Source organism: Camarhynchus parvulus, chromosome 4A (assembly GCF_901933205.1).
Source record: "Camarhynchus parvulus chromosome 4A, STF_HiC, whole genome shotgun sequence".
Classification (NCBI taxonomy): domain Eukaryota; kingdom Metazoa; phylum Chordata; class Aves; order Passeriformes; family Thraupidae; genus Camarhynchus; species Camarhynchus parvulus.
Window position 1 is genome coordinate 46479 of NC_044600.1, and position 15941 is coordinate 62419.

Consider the following 15941-nt stretch of genomic DNA (forward strand, 5'->3'; position numbering starts at 1 on the left):
CTACAGCCCTTACAGAAGAAGAATGTTTTTTGTTTTCTTCCCTGTAGTTACTAAAACAGATCCAGCAAAGAAAAGTGAGAAAATTGATTATGCAGTTTATCTGGATTGGAAACAGGTCTTTTTCTCATAGATGTTTGTTGTTACCAATTTAAGAGTGAATATTCTGTAACATAGGAAAAATCCTTTATCATCCTGGGCAAGTTTGGTTCATTGCCGTATCTCATTTATCATCTAACTCCAAACTTTTCCAAAGTCCACAGTATCTTCTTTATTGTATACACATTGTCATCAAAAAAAAAACCAAACCCAAACAAACCTAAACCTACTTACAATCCTATTTTCCTCATTCCTGAAACCTCCTAACCTGGTTGACTCGTTGGAGTGCATTTCATGCATTCTTAGCAGATAGGCTGAAGGAAACGCCTCGTTCAGTGCAGCTGGAGGCTAGAAAGTGTGGGGAGTTCATGAACGTGGCTTGTCTTCTGCTGCAGTCGCTGCAGTGCACACAGAGCTGGCCAGGCCCAGGAAGGATCCTGACCTGCTGGACACAACATGAGTGTCCCTCATCTGGAAAATCTGACTGACAGTGAGTTAAGGTAGGAGAATTCACTGATTTCCTCAAATGTTCCCTTATTTGAGGAATAAGTTGATGACAGGGAATGCCTGCTTGTTAAATTGTGGTTTAATACTTGAGAAGTGGGAGTTTTTTGTTTTTAAAACTGTTTTGAGCTACATGAAACCAAGAATGAAGAGTTCCCTGACAGATGCTCCAGTGCTGCTAAATTAGTACTGCTGGCAAGTGTGGGGAATGTGGAAAGTACTGCAAAGTATTAGGTCTTGTCGTTAGCTGTCAACAGCCACCACTCTTAAGCCTGTGTTGGCCATGGGTCCTTGAAGAAGAAATAACTTGGACAAATACTTGCACTATTTTGCCCTTATTAACCCATTCTAAGAGTAAGATATGAGCTGAGTCCATTTCATCCCGAGTTCCACTTCTACTCTATTTTGCCAATGGTTTGTGTCAGTCACATGTTGGAAGGATTTATGCCTTTTGCAGACCTTGTGCTGGGTGATGGAATAATAGGAAGTTCAGGTAGTGAAGACTACAGTGCTACAAATTCAGGTCCTGTCTCCTGGGACCTTAGAATCCTTATGCCCATACAATCACTGAGAAGACTGAGATGTAACCTAGGTTATACCTAGCCTTTCTTTGCCTACTTGTTGGAAAGTGCAAGAGATTTTTAAGGGAAACACTGGGGGGAAAAAAGAGATAAATGACCTTTTTTTCCTTTAAAATACTTTATTTTTCCAGCACTTTAACTGGTCACAATCACACAGGCTGCTGCACACAAATACATTATGCTAAACGAGCACAGAATAAATGTCAGGAGCTAGTTAAGCATGTTAATAAAGTGGTACAAAGACATAATGGCTTGTCCTGAGTGAAGAATGGGAAAAGTGATCCTCTGGGCCAGCACTAATGCTTCCTAAATTGTATGTTGATGCGTAGTACTGGTGCAGAGTAGGAAAAGCTGCTTTGCTTATTGCTGTCAAGATGATTTCTTGTCCTTTCTCAGGCCATCTGGTTGCTCATGTCTTTGCCAATTCTTTGACTGGAATTTTCAACGCAAGTGTTGGCCCCTGGCTGAGCAATTGTAAAGTTCCTTAACCCAAATTGCAGGATGCTTTCTAAAACAAGACTGGGAAAAAACAGCATCTCTTCCTGTGCTCAAAGTCCTTCCAGTTGTGTGGGTGGTTGTGCTAGTTCCCGCTTCCCCTCATGGGCCTTGGAAAGGTGCCTGTAAATTGGGAGGAAGTGTTTCTTTAAGTTTTCTATGTCTGGGAAAGCTGGGTCAGTTTCAAAGTTGTGAGAAATTGTCTTCTGAATCAGTGACCTTGCAGTCCTGCTCCCACTGCTGTGTTTAGGTGAATCTAGGAGGATGGGGTAAAGCAATAGAAATTTTAAAATAAGGACTAAGGAGCTCCTGAGTTTGGACGTGAGTTAGAAGTGACAAGAGATTAGGGCTGGCTGAGCAAGTGACCATGAGTCAGGGAGAATTGAACAGAGCACATGGTGGTGGGAGATGGAGGTAAACAAGCAAAACTAAATATGGAAGCAAATGATAAACAAGGACAAGTTTTTAGGTGAAGGCTTAAGCATCAGAATGGGGATAGGTTATTTCTTGACAACCTTAATCCTCATATTTCCTAATACTTTCTGAATACTTGTCTTGCAGCCTGAGCAGTTTTTTTCATGTGCAAGAAAATTCTGAGAAACCATGTGAAGGCAGACTTCACAGGCACTTCGGTGTATCCTTTGAGACACAGAGTGTGGTGTTTATTGGGAAGCTTCTGAGGATTAGGGGATGTATGATTAGGAAAGAAATCAGATGAATGCATTGAACTGGGTTAAGCAGTGGTGTGTATTACAGAGTTAGTTGTATGGAAACACATATCTAATGATTCATGAGGTTTTATGCAGTATGGCTGGCTATTGGCTAAAGGTTGCCCTGATCTCTGAAAAATAACAGCCTTCCTTCTGCTACCAAGGTGAATCAATTACGCTATGCAGTGTCATAACCTGACAATGAGACTGGAAAATTGAATAGAAACAACAGGCACTTCACTGCATTTGTAGCCTGAGTCTTGCTAAATATGATTTTGATTAGAGCAGGACTTGTGAGCTCTGGCTGGGAAGTTGCTCCCTTGTGACCAGAAACTGTACAAATGCATTAAAATGATACTTCTCCAGGGCAAGTAGTGACATTCCTTGTCCTGCTCTTACCATACCTGGCAGCAGAGATGTTTAAAGAGAATAAAAAAGAGCCTTATAGTCTTCTGTTGACTTCCTGCAAACTATTTTAGTGGAGTTCCTGCCTTAAACCTGTTGTCTTACCTTAAATTCCGGATTGTCAGCCTTAAATTCTGGTTGACCCACAGTGTGTGTTTTAGCAGTCTTGCTCCAAAGTTTTAAGCAGCAGGCAGAACCATGTTCCTAGGTAAATTGTTTCAAACAAGAAAAGGTTGTTTTGTTGTTGTTTTGTGGTGGTTTTTTACTTGAATTAGCCATGATTTGAATTTCCAATAGTTTAATCAGAATGTCGTTTTCCAACAGGTGAAGCAACTAATTATTCTTAGAAGTCTTTTTGTTTTGGAGATCTGTGCTGACAGTGATTAAGGTACTTCAGACTTTACCTTATCTAAAAATTACTAATTTCAGCTCTAATGTAGTATAGTGGGGTTTGGGGTTTTTGTTGCTCCTCTTTTGTTGGTTTTTTTTTTTTTCACTTTGTCATTGTTTTTTGAATAACACAAAAACCTAAATTGGACAAAGCATTTTGATAACTTCACCCTCCAACTTCATTCAGGGATAGCGCCACTTCTGAATTATTTTTTTAAGTGTTTCAGTTCTTCCAGAGGGCACATTCGCGCAGTACTACATCCTAAGCCCAGACTTACAAAGTCAGGGTGAGAAATGAAAGCTAGTGGGTAGATATGCCCATTCTGCCCAAGTATTTCATTTTAGAAGTATCTAATAGGAAAATCAGTAAAGAAGAGGTGCATGGAAAAAGCAGAAAAACAGAGAATCTGTTCCTACTAATAAGTGTTCTTCTGGCCCCTACCATTTTTGGGAGGAAGCTGGGCTCGCCACTCACTAGGCGCTTGAAGTTGAATATTGTCTCTTTGACCTGTCTGGTTTTTTTTTGTTTGTGTTATTGGGTTTTGTTGGTTTTTGTGGGGTTTTTTTGGTTTTTTTGGGTTTTTTTGTTTTGTTTTGTTTTTGTGGGTTTTTTGTTTTGTTTTGTTTTGGTTTTTGTTGTTGTTGTTGTTGTTTTTGTTTTTTTTTGCAGGGACTGTTGGTCATTGAAAATGGAAGAAACAAGGAAGCTTTCCCCAAAGCTGAGTAAAAGCAAAGAGCCTGTGAAAACAGAATGGGGATCTCAGAGCGTGGTGTTCACCTATTTCCAAGGGGACATTAACAGAATGGTAGATGAACATTTTTCTAGAGCTCTCAGCAATGTCAAGAACCCCCAAGACCTGAGTACAACGCACAGGGGTAAGACTGTTGTCCTGGAAAACGGTGAGCTCCTTTCCCTGTGTGGGCCTGGTGTTGGATGGGATGACTGGCTTTTACTAAGGAATTTAAGATCCCTTGAGCTTAAATTTGAAATTGTGTGCAAACAGAAAACAAGAGAATCATAGTTGTAAAGCCCTAGGCTATGTAGCTGGGAATTCCTGGGTAAATCCCTGTGATTGGTGGAGTGATTACTAAGCTTTCCATAGGCCTGTTGGCAGGACTAGGTCATCATTTTCCAGCCAAGTGTCCCCATCACTGCTGAATGCAATAAGTGCATTATGATTTAAGTTGTCATCTTCACAAAAATATATTTGTCTAAGCTTGCAGCTGTCAAAAACCTGCCTAAGTTGGTGGTTGTGTAGTACACATACTACAGTAGAAATACTTAGTAGAAAGATTGATGGTGGTGGTTTAATCTGCTTTTATTATGAATTTGTGGTTGATTTTTAAGATAAGCAGCACTAAAGTGATTTTGTGTTTCTGTAAAAATGAATATGCAATCTGGTAGCATTCCCTTAGAAGTCCGCTGGAATTTGCCTTGGGGAAAAAAGTAAGAATTGATGAGACTTCAGATGCTTTTATTCTCTTTTTAAGTAGACAGCATGTCTCCCCATCAGTGGGATTTCTCTTCGCATTGCTACAAACCATATCCATCATCTTCTTCAACAAGCATAGCAACTTCTGCTCTGAATTTTTCTGCTGCTGGTGTGGTAGGCCCGTGCCAGCCATCGCCCCTGCGGAGTCGTCCAGCTCAACCTGCAGATTTATGGCCCTTCCCTCCAGCTGGGACTCCCAGTGTCACTGGTTCAGTGTATCCTCACACCCTCCCTGACCTGCATGCAGCCGATGAGCTGATCTCTGACAGGAAATACAGTTCTCTGCTTGGCCTTCTGCAACAGGAAAGGTGCTTAACATCCATGCAAGAATGCACCATGAAGCAACACTCAAGTTCTGCTTGTATGACTGGACCTGCGAGGTTACAAAATATGAGTCAAAGTTCAGCTCCTGGGGGAGGTAAGAAAATACTATCACTTTATTCTTTGATGACATCTGATGTAAAGTGACAGAATAATGCCATCTGTTCCTAAGCTTTTCAAGCCGGATCCAACTTCTGGCAAACTCACAGAAATCTTTTACAGTAGATAACCCTGGTATGTACTGTGGTACTTGGAATCAATTAGCTGTATAGTATGGGTTAATCAAAAAATATGCAAAAAAAAGGTGCCTACTCACACAATATTTCACCTCTGGCTTACATTGGAGAGACATTTTAAGTGACTATAAGCATTATTCATGGTGCTATCTTAATCTCTAATACGCATAGGTATTAGGTGTGGTGTATACCAGATGCTCCCTCATTGGGACCAGAAAGGGGTGGCCAGGAAATATCCCTGAGCAGCCTCTATCATTGTGCAGGCTGTTAATTATGTTCTGAGTATAGGGTGGGAAACTGCAGCCCTTACCAGCATGGCCAGGGGTTTTTCTCCCTCCCAGTCTCTGTCTGTAGCTGGAATGGTGAGGATGCAGGGGCTGGTGGACCAGCCTTGCCTTGTCCCCTGGCTAAGAGCTCCTTGCCATGAGGTGCTGCTGCCCTGCCTGCTGAAGGCTATGTCTGCTCTCTGCAGATTTCCCAGAGCTAATGCAATTCACACAGTGATGATTGTTGCTTATTATCTGCAATTACTAGGAATCCCAATCCGAGGTACTACCAGTACCCCGCAGAAAGATGCCTGAAGTTCATTTATGTCCCAACAGCATCTAGATCTGCTGCATAAAATGTCCTCTTGTGAGTAATTCTGCCTTTGAGAAGGTCTCTGGGGTCAGGCTTCCTGGCCAAAGTGCTGATGCCTGTTGGGGTACATCTGCATTGCTGTTCCTGGGCATTCCCCAGTCAGGCAGCTTGACACTGGTCTGCAAGGAAAAGGTTTGTGAAATTGTTTAGGGAGTCTGCTGGAAAAATACAGTGCGTCCTTCCTGGTTCTTCTAAACAAAAAGCATTGGGCATGTGAAGAAGCAATCCTGAGGCTTAGGATTTTGAAAAATAAGCAGCTGTGAAATACCTCCTGGTTACCAAGTTTCGAAACTGCATCAACAGGAATTTGGCAGAATGTGGGCTAAAGACTGCCTGCAGATACAAGCAGAAGTTTATCTACAGTTCCTCTTTTGAGGATACAACAGATCTATGTTGTTATGAGGACCCTGACTGTATGTGTTTTGCTAACTCATTTCTGCTAGAATGTCTAATGCCTGTCTGTTCATGTTAAAAGGAGAGTGTCTGTATCTTAGCTGGAATGCAAACTGTCTGCTTGTGGTATATGAGCAGAGGTTTCTGTATGTGTTGCATAGGCACTCACCCTAGACTTTGTGTAGGTAGTGAATGAGAGTTTAATTTCTTTAAAGACACTGTCTGAACTGGGATCTCATTTAAGAACAAGCTAAGGTGCCCTCTTTCCCCAAGGGGGCAATGCGAGCCTATCAAGGCTTGGGAGCCCCAGGAACTGACTCCTTCAGAAAAAGAGCTATTTCATTAAATTAGTCTTGTGTTGATAACAGGGAAGGACTACTAACAACAGTGGACTTTTTTCCCCAAAAATTCAGAAAGAAAATGAGTGAGGAAAAAATTGAAACAGAAATTAAACAGCCCAGTATTCTCCAGCCATTACCAATTAAAGCTGTTTCTTTCTGGATGTATACAGGGCCTTTCTGAATATTCTGGAGTCTCTAAGCACCACACATGTAATGCCATCCTTGTGATTATCAAACAACACAACAAGGATCAATAAGAAATGGCTGATCCATGTTCACAGGGAGTCTTTGGCAAATCCCTAGGATGTGTACATTTAGTTCAGCTGTAGGAGTCCTTGTTTCCTGGCTCTATCTGTTAAATATACTTCTTCTTGCTCTGTGTCATGTTTAAGAACAGCTGATATTTATATTTATGGAAGTGTATGTTGCTGTGCCAGACAGCACAGAGCTCCTCAGCACCTGTTCTATAGGCTGGGCTGCAAAAGCACAAGGTTTCTGTAGTAACTATGGTCTACTTTTAGCTCTGTGCTGAATCTCTGCTCATCCCCAGTAGTTTTTGTTTTGTTGTTTTTTGTTTGGTTTTTTTTTTTTAAGAGAGGAAAGGAAGCTTTTACCAAGGCTCAGAAAATCCCAGTGTAAGCCATGCCACTGCAGGTGAGTAAAGAAAACCAGCAGGTTTAGAACAAATCAGACAGCAGTCTTGCTTATGCATATAGTATTGAAGATCTTCCTTGTTTGCTTTTGCATTTCAAAAGCTCGTTTTCCCCCCAGATAGAACCACCACCTCCCATAACTACATTAACAAAGGAGAAAAAAACCCACTACATTATATTAAAATGAGATACATGGGGGTTTTTTACCCCATTCACCTTAGTTTTTGTGCTTATACCTTCAGGCTGCCATTTCACAATGCCTGTTTTGCACTTGCTGTCCAAGTTTCAGATCCCAGAAAGATAGAACAGCCCTTGCTTTATACCTGAAGCATGCATGTGGTAGCACTGCTGCAGTTTGCACCAACAAACCCACCATGCTGCTGGGCTCTAAGAAATTATTCCCAAAGCATTCAGGCTTTCTTATTTTTATTAGTCTCTTGGTACAACCAACCGTTGTTGGTTCTTTAATGTGCAATGTTTTGGGCATACTTTGAATAGGTCATTCTGGTTATTCTAGTAAGGGTTCTTTTGCACCAAACCCAAAGGTGCGATTTTATTTGCGCAACATCTTAAGAGATTGCGAGGACTGTGCTGTTTGACTGTCCTGATGCTGCTATGTCTTTCAGGTATTCAGATTCATGAGAGAAGACGAGATTTTTACTTCTAGCAACTGAATGTTTCTACTTTATTCTGAAAGAGAAAGTTATTTCTGTGAACTTTTATTATTTGCAACTGTGAATCAAGAAGAAATGAACTGCAGCTCTCCTGTGTTTTTTCTCTCAGCTAGAAGAATACATGTACTATTTACTGTTTGGGGAATGACAAAATAATCCTTTTCTATACAGTAATTTCTATACAATAATTTCTAATGTTTGAGGTATTAACCTGGGCAGTATGTTTGTGGCCATATATTGTCTATTTAAGACTTTTCATGTAGCCCTCTTGAAAGGACTCCTGCCCTTTTTAATCTTTCTGTGTTTATTAATTTACCACCTCCTGATAAGAAGTACAATTCTTATCAATGCAGTTGATAACCCATAAATGCAGGGATGCAGTTAGCATAATTTCAATGCTGCAACTTCTTAGCTTCATTTGATATCTCCATATTGTTTAAAACAGTCTTAGGCCACTGGCAAGAGACTTCAACCACAGGCCAGCAAAGCACATTATTTATGCTGCGAAAGTGCTGCAATTTATGACCATACTTGCAATTCCTAGGGATACTCTTCAGAAGATATATAATATACTTATGCCTGAAGGCTCTGTTTTGTCTTCTCATTAATGTATCATCATCCCCTAGAAAGCAGTGAATTCATAGTAGCTCTGAGAGGAAACCTTGATTCTTATTGGGTGCAATTAAAATACCATTCAGCAAAAATCTGCAGGTAGGAGTGTTCTATTTTCCCAGCCTCTCTGCAGATGTAAGAGATTCCTTTTGTAAATAAGCTCTGTGGGTTTATCTTTTCCTTCTTCATTGGTTATGCATTAATATAATATAATATAATAGAGCATGATTAGCTATCTCTGGCAGCTCTATGTAATTGCTGAAGGCAATTTGACCTTTGAGATGGCAGAGCTTGTGATTTTTATGGAACAAATCCTGAACTGGTTTATGTTTGTGACTGTTATATCAGATATCTCTGCTGGCACAGCTCCAGTTATAACACCTTGTGTAATTTTATAAATAATATAAGTTTAGCAACATCAGGAGTTTATGGTACTAATTCACAAACTGAGATTTTTTTAAAGGATTTTCTTTTTAATTTTACAAGTTTGCTCTAGCAGTTACGTGTTCTACATCAATTTGAGATCACAAGGGGACCTGTTTGAACTAAACTAATAAAAGATACACCTGTCTCGCTATACATAAGCACTGAAAAAACCCCACTCCTTTCTAATATTTCTACAAAAAATCCCTTTCTTCTAAGTTTAAAAATATTTATCCTAGTAGTTTTGTTATCCCAACTCGCTTAATTAGCTGATTTTTAAGGCTACATGGTAATATAATTTGACTTCCTCTATGAGCCATAGCAAAGATTTCCTACCTGTATTGTGGAAATCTGTCATACTGGCATGTGCTATAATTCTATTGAATTATAATTCTATTACTTAAAAATATTGATTTTTTTTTTCCTCCCTCTTCCATTCCTTCCAAAGGAAAATACTTATTTAATTTCCCTGCAAGGTCTGAAAAGATAGTCTATTTAAATGGTCTTAAATGTAGTGCTTCCCTTGGGGGGCTGGGAATATTCAAGATTACTTACAAAACCCTTGTTTCTGGTGAATCAGACAAGTGGGGTTGGACAGTGTGAGGGGAAAACCCCTTGTTTTTAAATGCATGTCCCTTATTGCAAGAACAGGAGGCATCAATGGCTCTGCCTTGACAGGGTCATGCTGAGCCATTGCTGCAAGGTTTGTGTCCTCATTGTCCAGCTGTCTGGCAGACCTGGGGAAAGGGAACAAGTGTCCAAATAGCCCAAAGGTCCCTGGAGCCCTTGCCAGTGCAGGCTCCACGCCAGGCACACAGGTGCTTGCTCTCTTCCCTGGCTTTTAGAGGAATGAGGATGGAATAGAGGGCTGTGGCCCAGAGGCTCTGCTACTCTGGCATTTTGTCTTTTACCATCACAGCACCATACACTAGAGTGTGCCCAGGTTTATGGCATCTCACTGCTCTTCTGCAATAAATATAGTCAACCCATCACTGCAATTTGCCTTTAATGATTTAGTATAAGAGAGTTTTGAACATTTCACAGCAGTTTCCTACATCAGGTAGGCTTTTCTTAATACATGTATAGATTAAAACAATATAGATACACATATAGGCTCCTCTAGAATATTGTTTGTCTGGAGTGGAGTGTTTCTTGCATTCAGGATGTTCAAGCCCAGGATGTTGCTGTGTTCCTGTGCTGCCCTGCTGCTGTCATTCTCCAATGACTGTCTTCACTCCCATTCAGCATGTACTCTCCTTGCTGGCCAGGACTTGGCAACTGGGATGCTGCATCCAGCAGCTGCCATCTGGTGTAGCATCCCATGAACTCTCCCCTCTTGGTCAATCCCCAAGCCCTCAGCCTTGGAAACATTAGCCACTTACCATAGAGTCATCCATCCCAAAGGGAAAAACAGTCTCCCCCATGGACTTGGTGTTGCCACTTCCTCGGGTTTCTCCTTCCCTGTCAGTGGCTTGGCATCCCAGGTGGCCACCCCCCTACCCCTGGAAACCAGGCCCCTCTGCCCAGCCCTTAGCCCCGCTCCCCACCCCTTCCCCTTTATAAGCTCCTGCTCCACGTGGTTCATCCTCTTTTCCCCGGGTTTGTCCTTTGATAGCTGTGGTACTGTGCTGGAATAAAACCTTGCAAAAGAGCCTTTCTTGCCTCTATGGCTGAGGCAGCTGCGGTGAGTGTTGAGTGGAGGTTTGACTGCGTTGCCTGAATGTTAACTCAGCCTGTCTTTCAATAAGAGAGGTTTGCTGGGGACAAGAGATAGGCAGCAGCGCTTACCACTTTAACACACGCATTTTTAATCTGGTACTTTCCAGTTATCTTCGGTCCCTCCTCTGAATGCAGCAGCCCTGAAAGTGATGGGAGAAGGGATGCTGGATGTTCCCCTTTCAACAGCTTCTGATCCCCTGAATGCCAATGGACCTCTGCCAAGACCATTACAAAGAGTAGACAGGGGCCAGGTGTTACATCCTTGTAAGTGTTCAAAAAGTGTGTGGATGGGGCTCTCGGGGCTGTGGTTTAATAGTGAACACAGTGATGCTGATTAATGGTTGGATTTGATTATCTGGGAGGTCTTTCCAACCATAATGATTTTATGATTTTCTATTAATTTACTGACCCTGTGAGAAACGGCTACTTTCCTTGAATTGGATGTCCTCTAATCCAGGAATAACTTGTTTGCGCAGGTAGCTTTTCTCCTGTCTTTTTCTGATGGACAGGTGACATGCCAACTACATGCTTTATGAGCTCTGGTCAGAGATTAATGCATCTCTGAGATGCATTAGTCTCAGAGATTGAAGTCAAGCACTGGAAATACCTGCCCTGTGTGGAGTCTAGGCCTTTTTTTACTCAGCTGCAGGAAGGGGTGTGCATTTTTTCCACCATCTGTGTCCCAGGACACAGACACTTGAGAGGTGCCTTGCTCTGACTCCTCACATGAGCTGGCTCTGGTCCTCCTCTGATGGTCAGAAAAACCTTGTGGGTGGCTGGGAGCAGCAAGCTGGTTTGGCTACTCCACCCTGCTTTAGTCACTCATTAGCAGTGTTAAAAATAGCCCCAGACTGCGGTGACAAACAAGAGAGATTCTTCTGCTGTGAAAGAAAAACCTAAAGTGTTACATATATTTTAAAAAAATAGGAATGCTCATTGCTTTCAAAGGGAGCACAAGCTTTCATTTGCTTTCATTTCTGTTCAGGTGTCAATTAATTTGTCTCATCCCAGGTGAGCAAGGGACACCTCATGTACCCATGTGGCATGTAGCCTTTGGCAAGGACTCACTTGTCGCTGGAATTTTTTACTGTCTTGTGGTTTTTAATCCCCTTTTCTTGCAGGCGTTACCAAGTATGATCCAGGGTAAAGGCATTGTTGCACCACTTTGTTCTGTGTTCTGTTTTCCTGCAGTGCCTGGTTTAAAACATTGCATGTTTTGGGCTCAGGGCTCTATTCCACTTAGCCACTGACCCACTGAGAATTTGGTTTGGTACTCCTTTGAGCTAGCATATATCATTACACTTGGAGGATTTCAGCAGAAAACTGGTGCAAACTGGTGGTTTTGGTGCCTTGGTATCCGGGAGGGGTTTCAGTATCACAGGCTGTATCAGAGGGCTGTGTGTTATTGGTCTGACAATATAGCTGCACAAGCAGCTGCACTGTGGTCATATGCTACAGATCACAATTTATTTACTGCGGAGGTGCAAAACTAGCTGAGTGCTGAGCAGGCAGCAGCTGGGCTGTCCAGGAAAGCACAGAGGATGTTTTCGGGTGCCTGGAGCCATAATGGAGCTGGCTGAGCCAGTGTGAGCCAACTCAGATGTGGTGCTCCCCAAAACAGGGTCCAGCAGGAGTGCCCAGGGTCCCCTGTGAGCCACCATGGACCTGGCTGGCCCAATGCCAGGAATTCACTGCTGATTCCTGCTGTCCGCCAGCCTGGTTTCTAGGTGGGGGTCAAGTTGGGCACAGTAAAGCCCTGAGAAAAGTGGCTGCTTCCCTGACCTTCATCCTCACCTCTTGTACCCCTATCTCCTTCCATTGCCCCAGCCCAGGATTTGCAAGCTCTGGATTTGTGTCTGACCAGGAACATTTGTGTTTTCCCCATCTATATCTCTCTAAAAGGCTAATGCTGGAATCAGCACAGGCTTATAACAATATTATCAAGCAGCATTTCATTCTGGAATGCAACGGTATTACAGCTCTTGCTTATGACCTTTCCACCTGAGATAGGGATACAATAACAGCTCTTTCCCACACAAAAATAAAACGTTTCTATGCTCAGAATTATAAAGCAATCAATTAGCTTCCAATACCATGTGTTCCCAGAGCAAGGTGTCACTTTAGATAGATCCCTCTGCCAAACAGAAAAACAAATTGAGTGGATGGAAGGAAACTGAATGTACTGAACTCCCAAAGGGCATCTCTAGTGACTGAGTACAGCCTAAAATAATCCTGTACCAGCTGTCTGTTGGACCCTGTCACCCTAGAGAGCAGTGCAGAAGCACCCATACTGCACGGGCTCCATGTGAACTGCCCAAACATCATCAAGTCTCAAGCATGTGCAGGATAAATGATATGTAAGAGAAGTTGCCATGTGCAGCTCCCCAGCCAAAGAGCAATGTGTGCAGTCTGGGTGCTGTGCTCAACCCACTCCAGGGGAAAACATCAGCTAATTAAAAGTGATGGGCAATGAGGAAAGTCCTCCAGCTGGACTTTTTAATGCATAAAGTTGTTTGTTTTTTTCTTTTCCAAGGTAGACTAAGTCAATTCTAAGGAAAACTTCCTGGCTTTAGTTAAACTGTCACCTAACCAAGACATTTGAGGCATGTGATACTATCACAGTTCCACCCCACATTGCTTGTTGGTGCTGGATTTGTGCCACATTTTAAGAAAAGAATAGCATGAAAGCACTCTTTTTCCCCTCCTTTCCAAGGTTGCACTAATGACTGCTGACTGCAAGTGTGCAAAGGTCAGGCATTATTTTGCTTGCAAATCACAAAGGGACTATGCTAGAAAAACAACATTAAGGATTGTGCCACTTGTGGATGCCCAAAACCCGAGTTTGCTGCATAGCACAAAGGTTAGTGTTTTACTCTGAGTAAAAGAGCAGGGGCAGGAGAGGCTGGGCCTGTTTCCACTCTACTCCATGAAGGATTTAAGCACCTTCTTACTGATATCTGCATTTGCAAGCAGAGCACGAAATGATTACCCAACACCTGCCCTGGACAATTTGGACTGTTTTTCTGGGTTTCTTCAAATCTGTAGGACCAGGATCATGGCTGCACCACTATTTCCTGCAAAAAAATGACTACAGAGAATTCGGTTTATTAGACGGGTTTAAGGCATAAAATCCACATGTATCACCACTAAGGTGGTGCATTGAACAGAGTTGGTCTGTGGGTCTCCTTCCCCCTGCCCCTCCCCAGGCCAGGGCTAAGCTGCTGATAGGGCATGAGTCAGGACAGGGCTGGAGGATGAGCAGGGTCTGAAGAGGAGGCTTCTAAGTCTGCCCCTCAAAATGTGCTGTTGTGGAGCTTGTCTTGCAGGAACACCCGTGGTATGGTGGGACAACAGGGAAGATCAGGAGGCAGTCACAGTGGAGCTCACAGACATGGGCAGACAGCAAGTCAGGGATGTGTCTCATCCCTGCAAGGCATCCTGGGCAGCATCCTCCTGGCACAGGTGCAAGCAAGAGCCCCCTGCCTGCACAGAAACCTGTAGTCTGCCCACAGACTCTGTAAGCAAAAAGCAGTTGCATTTGTTTGGGTTTGTTGTTGTTGGTTTTTTTTTTTTCTTGCTTCACAGGAAAGCAGCCTGAAACTACTTTTGAGAAATGTCAGTTTGGGAAGCAGCTCTGGAATCATCCTGCAGGGTGCTGATGCTGCAGCAGGCTGCCAGGCTGCTCTGATTCCAGGCAGTTTTCCCACACTGAAAGGCTGCAGGGCACAAAACAACCGTGTAACAGTGACTAATAAGAATGGCTGCCTGTTTTTAGGAAGAAGCTTGGGAAGGGGAGGGGTTTCAGGGAAATGAGAGCCTTCTCTATTGCTCCTCCTTGACTGGGAAAAATGTTTTCTGTGGTTTTACAAACTGGGGAGCACAAGAGCCAGATTTATATCCCTGTGCAAATCCAACCCCGGTCTCTCATACACACAGCTGCCGCAGACACAAAAATCTGCTTTAATACATACTGAAAAGCCCAGGATCTCCTGGCCTGATTCTGCCTTTTATCCTTATGAAGGAAGACACAGGCTCCCTCAGATGCAGTGGAGCATCAGGAGCTGCAGCTGTGGCAGTCCTGCCTCTGACTTTAAGTCAATAAGAGCAGTAATGTTGCACATCTCTGTAGGAATTATCAAAGGAAGAAATTACTGTCCCTAGTGTCTCTGGCTCATTTTGTGCATTTCTGAGATTGTGTTCATCTGTTTTAGCAATCTTGAAAGGAGGGAGAGAAATCTATAATTAAATCAATGCATATGTAAATGAGCATCTGCCACAGGACCAGTTTTACTTCTTTGTGTAAAACATGCATTTCTATTGATGCATTACTTGTGACATATTCTTTGTATATAAGGGTGTCATTACATTGGATTTTGGCTTGATTTAAGCAATTAAATGAGTCAAACCATTCTAAGCACTTACAGGATTTTTTAAAGCTGTTACATTGGCTTTTGATGTATTCTTGATGCTGTCTCAGTTGACAACTACTTTGGTGATTTATGATTATTCAAAAGTAGGTTTGGATGAATTATTCAGGTAATAACCAGTTTTTGGGTTTTCACTGATCAAATGTGGTTGGATGTAAAACTAAGAGCCCTTCTTGCTAGCCTGCATTCAGATCTGGTTTGTTTCTGAACTTCCCTTAGAGCCCTTTGGAAGCAATGGCTTCACTCACTAATCCTTGGTGGCTCTAAAATCAAAATGCTCTACTTAATTCATCTAGCATACAGGAAAAATACTGAGAGCGTGTAGACTTTATGCCATGAAAGATACTGTTATTGCCCATTTAGGAAATTAGTCTGGTGTTGCATTTTTTCTGAATGCTCAGTGCTGCTGTGTAACTGAATATTCAGGGATAAGTGTATCCATTATTTTTTGTTTGTTTTCAGAGCTTTGACCTCCCTAAATCTCGCTTCAAAATATTTGATGTATTCTTAGCTGGTCTCTTTGGAAAAAATAATAGTATTGGTGATTGTGCTGTCTGTGATTATTTATTCTGCAGGGACACTCTAGGGATTGCTGGGCTTCTGTGTTGTGCTTGGGTGCTGCTGGTGTGTGGGCAGCAAGGTCAGAGGATGAGCATCTCCTCTTAACTTGGGAAGTCCAGCTGTGTCAGTACGGCTTAGTCAGGAAGGTTGCTTGATCTCATCCTGTTATTATATGTATTTTTCTGCAACAAGTTTTCACATGTGTGTATAGTCCTCTGTGTCATTGGATCAAGCAAATGCTGCATGTCTCTTTGCTTTCTGGAGTTTT

The 15941-nt window shown here is 42.4% G+C and overlaps 1 protein-coding gene across 3 annotated transcripts; it reads left to right on the forward strand.

Annotated features, from left to right (window-relative positions):
- Window positions 1-567: 567 nt before the first annotated feature.
- Window positions 568-8914, forward strand: VGLL1 (vestigial like family member 1). 3 transcript variants are annotated; one of them, XM_030967704.1, is made up of 6 exons: window positions 568-596; window positions 3116-3179; window positions 3852-4057; window positions 4673-5092; window positions 7199-7258; window positions 7884-8914. In XM_030967704.1, the coding sequence occupies exons 3-6, from the start codon at window positions 3871-3873 to the stop codon at window positions 7922-7924; spliced, it is 708 nt and encodes a 235-aa protein (XP_030823564.1). In that variant the 5' UTR covers window positions 568-596; window positions 3116-3179; window positions 3852-3870; the 3' UTR covers window positions 7925-8914. The 3 variants fall into 3 exon arrangements, with proteins under 3 accessions (XP_030823564.1, XP_030823565.1, XP_030823566.1); XM_030967705.1 differs by having other exon boundaries at window positions 4676-5092; XM_030967706.1 differs by lacking the exon at window positions 7199-7258.
- The last annotated feature ends 7027 nt before the right edge of the window (window positions 8915-15941 follow it).